The 8,349-nt window shown below is 44.7% G+C and overlaps 1 protein-coding gene across 1 annotated transcript; it reads right to left on the minus strand.

Annotated features, from left to right (window-relative positions):
* Positions 1-1,752: 1,752 nt before the first annotated feature.
* On the minus strand, positions 1,753-7,721 carry LOC140207517 (uncharacterized). The gene is made up of 2 exons (XM_072276049.1): positions 7,675-7,721; positions 1,753-6,184 (listed from the first exon to the last, which is right to left on the minus strand). The coding sequence occupies exon 2, from the start codon at positions 5,539-5,541 to the stop codon at positions 4,153-4,155; it is 1,389 nt and encodes a 462-aa protein (XP_072132150.1). The 5' UTR covers positions 5,542-6,184; positions 7,675-7,721; the 3' UTR covers positions 1,753-4,152.
* Positions 7,722-8,349: the final 628 nt, after the last annotated feature.

Consider the following 8,349-nt stretch of genomic DNA (forward strand, 5'->3'; position numbering starts at 1 on the left):
TGAGAAATCTTTAAGTTTTGTCTCACTAGACTACAAGCTTGGTGTAGTTTATTTTTGAACTTCAAAACAGTCTAACAGGTTAACATGTACATCCCCATCAAACCACTGTTCCTTTAACAAGGCCAAAGTTCCCCTCACTCTATGACCAAATACAAGTTCAAAAGGACTAAAGCCCAGTAATTCCTGTACCGGCTCTCTTACTGCGAACAAAAGCAAATGTATTCCTTCATCCCAGTCTTTTCCATTTTCAACACGGTATGTCTTAATCATTGTTTAGAGGGTAGAAGGAAATGTTTCTAAAGCCCCTTGTGATTCCGGATGGTACTCAGACAATGTAATTTGTTTAGCTCCCAGTTCATAAAATACCTGCTGGAACAATCCAGGTGTAATATTACTTCCTTGATCAGACTGGATTTCTTTAGGTAAACCAAATAAAGTAAAAAACCTGTTAAGAGCTTTCGCCACAGTTTTAGCTTTAATATTTCTGAGAGTTATTGCTTCTGGGAATCTGGATGCAGTACACATAATATTTAGCAAATACTGATGGCCAGATTCAGTCTTTGGCAATGGGCCAACACAATCCACTATAACTTTGGAAAAGGGTTCACCGAATACAGGTATAGCCAGAGTGGGCCACTGGGGTGACCTGATTAGGTTTACCCACAAATTGATAAGGGTGACAGGTTCTGCAAAAGGTCACAACATCTTTCCTTAAATTAGGCCAATAAAATTGTTCCATAATCCTGTTTACCATTTTATTCACTCTGAAATGGCCACCTCAGGGCATACTGTGGGCCAAAGCTAAAATTTTAGTCCTATAAACTTTAGGGACAACAACTTGGTGAACAATTGCCCATTCCTCACTCACAGGTATAGCAGGTGGCCTCCACTTCCTCATTAACACTCCATCCTTGAGATAATAGCCAACTGGTACTTTCTTAATCTCATTATCTGAGAAAGCTGTTTCTTTTAAAGCTTCAATCTCAGGGTCTTGGTTCTGTTCTGCTATAAACTCCTTCCTAGACAGGAATAAATCTTTCTTATCAGACTAACTACCTGAGTCCTGTTGAAACAAAGAAGGTAGAAGAGTCCCTGATAAGTCATCATAACCTGAATCCCGATTTTGGCTGTCATGGGTATCAGAATCATGCTGCACAGAACTGTCTGCATTGGCAGACTTTTTAGCCATACTTTGAGTTACTGCGCAGGAAGGATAAATGTTAAAATCCATCTGTGGGTCGTCAGTGGTTGGCTTAGTTGTCAACTGCACTGCAGGAACGACTTTACCATCTGCCCGGTCATTCCCTAACAGCAAAGTAACATCTTCCACCGGTAAACTGGAGCATAATCCAATCTTAACAGGTCTCGAAACCAACCCTGACTAAAATTACCCTGTGCAGTGGCACAGAAACCATGCCACCCCCAATGCCTTTAATAAGATTTACCTCACCTATGTTAGTCTCATCATCAAACTTTAGAACACTGTCTAATGTAAGTGACTGAGAAGCCCCAGTATCTCAAAGAATTTTCATAGGTACCAGGGTTGACCTTTCCTTTACTAATACAAACCCATCTGACATAAAGTGATCGAATACCTTCTGAACAAGAGGAATTCTGCAGATGCTGGAAATTCAAGCAACACACATCAAAGTTGCTGGTGAATGCAGCAGGCCAGGCAGCATCTCTAGGAAGAGGTACAGTTGACGTTTCGGGCTGAGACCCTTCGTCAGGACTAACTGAAAGAAGAGCTAGTAAGAGATTTGAAAGTGGGAGGGGGAGGGGGAGATCCAAAATGATAGGAGAGGACAGGAGGGGGAGGGATGGAGCCAACAGTTGGACAGGTGATTGGCAAAGGGGATATGAGAGGATCATGGGACAGGATGTCTGTGGAGAAAGACAAGGGGGAGGGGGAGAACCCAGAGGATGGGCAAGGGGTATAGTCAGAGGGAGAGACGGAGAAAAAAGGAGAGTGAGAGAACAAATGTGTGTATAAAAATAATAATAAATAACGGATGGGGTACGAGGGGGAGGTGAGGCGAATACCTTCTGAACTCAGTCAGACCTCTCAGTCCTTAACTGAGCCTCAACAGAATGTGGGTTTATAGGTGCTTCAACATACTGATCACAGGCATTTGGAACTGACTCCTTTTCCTTTATCTTCTTCAGGATGGAAAAATTAAGACATCATATGACCAGCTTTCTTACAATAGTAACAAGTAAGACCAGAATATTTCTCCTTCAACTGCTTCCCTTCATCCTTACTCTTGTTATTAGTTCCAGCATTAATTTCTGGTTTACCCTGGTTATCCCTGCTACTCTTTTGGAAGCTTTTATTCAGGGTGAACTCATGAGTTATGGTTAAAGCAAACTCATCTGTGAATCTAGCAGACTCCTGCAAAGTGGCAGCATCCTTTTCATCTAAATATGTCTTTATGTCATCAGGGACGCACCTTTTGAATTCTTCAATTAAAACCAACTCTTTCAAGCTGTTAAAATCATCATTTACATTTTTATATATGTGCCAGTGGTCAAAACACACAAACTTCTCATAAGCAAATTTCATACAAGTCTGGTTCAGAGATTTCCTCAAATTTCTAAACTTTCCAACTCGTAAGCTTTGAGCACAGCCTGTTTCACTGTGTCATAATCAGCTGCTTCATCAACTGTCAAAGCACAGAATAGGCTTGCTGAGCCTTGCCCTTAATTACACTTTGTAAGAGAATAGGCCAACCCTCTTTTGGCCACTTTATACTCTGAGCAAACTTCTCAAAATGCTGAAAGTATTTATCAACCTCTGCCTCATCAAATGGAGGTACCAATTTAACTTCCCGACTGGACTCAAACTTATCACCAGAGTCTAACACTAGACCCCTTTGCTGCAATCTCTCTTATCTTTTCCAGCTCAAACAGCCTCTGTCTTTCTGCTTCCTCCCTGTTTTTCTGCCTCTCTAGCCTCAAACTGCCTCTGCCTTTCCACAGCCTCCATCTTTAATTTTTCTAACTTGTACGGGAGCTCAAGCTCACTAAGTTTACTTTCCAGAAACACCTCCAACTCTTCCACTTTAAACACACCCTCATATACATAATGTTCAGCTATTGTCCTCTGCATCTGTGCCTTCCTCATTGTTGATTTCACCTTAGCAAGTTCTAACCTTTTAGCAATACTCAACAACTCAATCCTTCTGGCGTCTTCTAATGCCTCAGAGGTTGGTGCTTCCAGAAATCTATCAACATCCATTGCTGGTGATTTTCCACACACAAATAAATCAAAAGGGATTTCCCCAATGAAATTGATAATTAATCAATCAATATGCCCCCAAATTTGTTCATATCCCAGACGCAGGCCCTAATTTTGTTACGAACCGTAATGCTTTAGAAACGAACCAGCAGCAATAGACTGGAGTCTGGTTTTGATGTGAAAACCACTATCTTTATCAGTGTCTACTTATAAATAATAACTTAAGCAAGATAAACAAAAGTTAACAGTGTTACGTGTATATATGTGTGGAAGTATTACTCCCAAGCTATTGAACGCAGGGGAAACAAGGCTTAGGGTTTTGAGATGATAAAGTATGAAAGTTCAATTCATCCATGGAATAGGTGATGAGACAGAGATATTTGTAATCCAGGGTAAATGTCCAGAGGAGGGAATCATGTCGAATTCCACAGGTTCCACGGTGGTAAAACAAGAGAACAGTCGCTGTAGATTTTATCCGTCATCGTTCCAAATCCACATACGAATTATCACCGAAAGTGACTTGTCACAAGGGGTATCGTCCTCAAGTGAATTCCCACATCACACGCAGTCAAGGGTTAACACACAACTGGTCTTCACAGGATACCCCAAATCCAATCCACTCCTATAGTTCAAAAGAGGTGATAACCACACATTCGATGTACACTGAATCGATAATTAACCCACCCTTGTGGGCATAGGAAAGTTCTAAACAGTGACCCTTGGCCACTAGTTCCTTTGTTTCGATCCTTCCATTTTACCTCCTTCGTCTCTGTCTGACTCTGAGTGTCCGTGTCCTCGGTTAAATCTAAACAAGCTGCAAGCAATGTAAACAAGCCGTAAGTCAGACTGATTCACCTTCTTAATCTCTCTCTCTCTTTTAAAATGAATGTCCATAGCAAACAAAACCAAGGGATTCATAACAATGGCCACTCCCCAGTGTGAACTGACTGGTGTGCCAGTAGTTTGGAAGATTGAGTGAATCCTTTACCGCATTCTGAGCAGGTGAACGGCTTCTCCCCAGTGTGAACTCCCTGGTGTCTCTTTAGGTGGGATGCATGAGTGAATCCCTTCCCACATTCTGAGCAGGTGAATGGCCACTCCCCACTGTGAACTGACTGATGTGCCAGTAGTTCAGATGACCGAGTGAATCCTTTCCCACAGACTGAGCAGGTGAACGGCTTCTCCCCAGTGTGAACTCGTTGGTGTCTCTGTAGGGTGGATGAGTGAGTGAATCGCTTCCCACAGACTGAGCAGGTGAACGGCTTCTCCCCAGTGTGAACTCGCTGGTGACTCTGTCGGGTGGATGAATCAGTGAATCTCTTCCCACAGACTGAGCAGGTGAACGGCTTCTCCCCTGTGTGAACTCGCTGATGATTCTGCAGGTTGGATGACTGAGTGAATCCCTTCCCACATTCTGAGCAGGTGAACGGCTTCTCCCCAGTGTGAACTCGCTGGTGACTCTGCAGGGTGGATGACTGAGTGAATCCCTTCCCACAGACTGAGCAGGTGAACGGCTTCTCCCCAGTGTGGACTCGCTGGTGTCTCAGTAGGGTGGATGACAAAGTGAATCCCTTTCCACAGTCCGAGCAGGTGAATGGCTGCTCCCCAGTGTGAATTCGCTGGTGAGCCATTAGGTCAGATGACTGAGTGAATCTCTTCCCACAGACTGAGCAGGTAAATGGCTTCTCCCCAGTGTGAACTCGCTGGTGACTCTGCAGGTTGGATGAGTGGGTGAATCCCTTCCCACAGACTGAGCAGGTGAATGGCTTCTCCCCAGTGTGAACTCGCTGATGACTCTGCAGGTTGGATGACTGAGTGAATCCCTTCCCACAGAATGAGCAGGTGAATGGCTTCTCCCCAGTGTGAACTCGCTGGTGACTCTGTAGGGCAGATGAATCAGTGAAACTCATCCCACAGACTGAGCAGGTGAACGGCTTCTCCCCAGTGTGAACTCGATGGTGTCTCTGCAGGGTGGAAGAGTGAGTGAATTTCTTCTCACAGACTGAGCAGGTGAATGGCTTCTCGCCAGTGTGAACTCGATGGTGTATCTGTAGGTTGGATGACTGAGTGAATTTCTTCCCACAGACTGAGCAGGTGAATGGCTTCTCCCCAGTGTGAACTCGATGGTGTTTCTGTAGGGTGGATGAATCAGTGAATCTCTTCTCACAGACTGAGCAGGTGAACGGCTTCTCCCCAGTGTGAACTCGCTGATGTGTCAGTAGTTGAGATGACAATGTGAATCTCTTCCCACAGTCCGAGCAGGTGAATGGCCGCTCCCTGGTGTGAACTCGCTGGTGAGCCATTAGGCTAGATGAAAAAGTGAATCCCTTCCCACAGACTGAGCAGGTGAACAGCTTCTCCCCAGTGTGAATATGCTGGTGACTCTGTAGGATGGATTACAGTGTGAATCCCTTCCCACAGACTGAGCAGGTGAACAGCTTCTCCCCAGTGTGAATGTGCTGGTGACTCTGTAGGGTGGATTACAGAGTGAATCCCTTCCCACAGACTGAGCAGGAAAATGGTTTCTCTCCTGCGTGAACTCGCTGGTGTAACATTAGGTCAGATGACCAAGTGAATCCTTTACCAGAAATTGAGCAGATGACCAGCCTCCGATTGGTGTGTCCACAGGTGGGATGACCGACTGAATCTTTTCTCACACACAAAACAGATGAATGGCCTTGCACAGTGTGATCTTGCTGATGACCCTCAACTGAGATGGCCAAGTGAATCCATTTCCACTGTCTGAGCAGGTGAATGGCCTCTCCCCGTGTAAAACGACTGGCATGCCAGTTGGTCAAATGACCGAGTCAATCCCTCCCCACAGTCTGAGCAGGAAGGATGGTCGATTGAATCCCTTGCTCCACTTCTTAAATATCTAGACAGAGACAGCAAAACTGGCGCGTCGTGTTTGAGATTCCTGTAGACAAATTCCTTCTTGTGTTTAACCTGTAAAAAAATTTACAAAATACATCAATGGGTGTAGGACAACATTTCAGATGAGATTACTTGAGTTGCCAAGGTTTGATCTGGTATTACTGTTAGTGAAGTTCAACCCAAGTTGAAGAGAGAAATTATCTTCAAACTGGGCACAGTGCTGGCATCTGGAATGACCATCAATTCCCTGATGATCTTCCTGTCTCTGTAAGAATGGGGCATTTTGCTGTCTCCAATTTGTGCCTTGGGTCAGTTTGACTCTCTCCATTGGTATTATTCCCTGTTCCTGCTAAGCTGCATGGGTGCCTGGCCCCTCTCTTCAGGTCATATCCATCACCCCCTCCAACTCCCAAATGATCTGGAATTCATCCATTTCTAGCTCAAACTCCCTAACATGCAGGGTTACAAGCTGCAGCTGGACGCACACCTAGCAGGTGAGGATGTCAAGGACACTTGAAGTCTCCCCACCTTCCCACCAATGTCCCATCTAATTTGTAATGAGCCGTGTGCCAAAAAATCTTGGGCTGTGCAATTTTTACCCAGTGACAATAATATGTGCACACTGAACTTTAAATAGAGGTATTCATTTTAACAGCTAGTAAATCACTGTCAATAAGAACTTTGATATCCTCTGGATTTGATCAAGTTCATCTGCACTTTCACACAACCTACGTAGCAGGCCTGTAGAGGGTTAGGAAGAATTTTCTCACTCCAGCTTTTGCACACCATCCATATCTGATTTGCTTGCTAAATGACACTTTTAAAAGTCAGATTTCCAAATATCACTCCACTTCCTCCCACTTGCAAATTCTCCAGCAACTTTTGCATCACCACAATAAACACAGATTCTGTATCGTACATAAATATTTCCCCTGAACCCTCCCCCCAAGTGACTGTCGGTGCTGAGCTTATTGATGGCAATGCCAATGAGTATGAAGGGAAAGGCAGTACTCTGTCCGGCACATTTGTGATGTGAAAGCTACTTGTTGCCCAGGACAAAAGTGTTTGATATAATTATGTACCCAGAGAGAGTGGGTCAAAACGTGTTCTCACGAGTAGAAAAGTCCAGAACAAGAGCAGGTAGAAGAAACAACACACACAAAATGCTGGAGGAACTCAGCAGGCCAGGCAGCATCTAAGGAAGAGTACTAATGCTGAATTCCTCCGGCAATTCGTGTGTGTTGCTTGGATTTCCAGCATCTGCAGATTTTCTCTCGTTTGTGATAGGAGGTAGAACAAAGGTGATTTAAAAGATTTGTTCCCTTTCTCCGAGTTCCCAATCCTTGCATTTAGACAGCTGGAGCTCAGCTCTGTTTGAGAGATCCATCGGTTCCCATTCCCTCACCAGCCGGAAGCTCCCCGGGGTCCGTGTACGGGTCGTGGGACTGAGAGAGAGAGGGAAGAGAACAGGACTGTCCCGGGATTCGGGTCACGGTATCCGGAGCTCACAGTAATTATCCCGAATTCGGTGTTGAAAACCCCACCAGCAAACTGTCTCTTACCTGGAGCCGATTTTCCGAGGCCTTTAGTGTACTGCGCGCATGCGCGATATTCGGGAACAAACATCAACCCTGACGTCTGCGCATTTGATCGGTGCTTCAGCGACGGCGAAAATTGTTATGCCGAGCTTTCTGGGTAATCACGGTGCCATTAAATGTTCCGGCAAGCTTCTGTTCCATGTCCAGACCTCAGTTTTTTTTTTGTGTAGAATACCCAGTAGCTGTTTTAACACAGAAAGCGGATCCCATAAACGATTTGCTCAATATCAACAGGTATTCCGTGTATCTAATGCCAAAGTACAATCCTCTTACAAATGTAAGAGATTCTGCAGTTGCTGGAAATACAGAGACGCACACACACACAATGCTGGAGGAACTCTGCAGTTCAGGCAGCAAATGGGCAGCGGAGTTCATAGGCTAAGGATACTGAGGGAGCTCGGCCTAAACGTTGTGTATTTATTCCTCTCCACATTTGCTGCCTGATCTGTTGATTTCCACCAGTAATTTACAGAAATTAACCACCTTTTTTTTCATTCAACCAGTTTCCAAATGTTTCTGATCTTTAATTTGTAGCCATATCCTGCTGGTCTGATTTCTCCTCCTCCTCGTAAACTCTAGACCCCATAATTCTCTGGAGCCCTAAAGCCCTGACTCACACTGCCAACTCTTTCTGAATCC

The sequence above is a fragment of the Mobula birostris genome, chromosome 13, assembly GCF_030028105.1.
Source record: "Mobula birostris isolate sMobBir1 chromosome 13, sMobBir1.hap1, whole genome shotgun sequence".
In the NCBI taxonomy this organism is placed as follows: Eukaryota; Metazoa; Chordata; class Chondrichthyes; order Myliobatiformes; family Myliobatidae; genus Mobula; species Mobula birostris.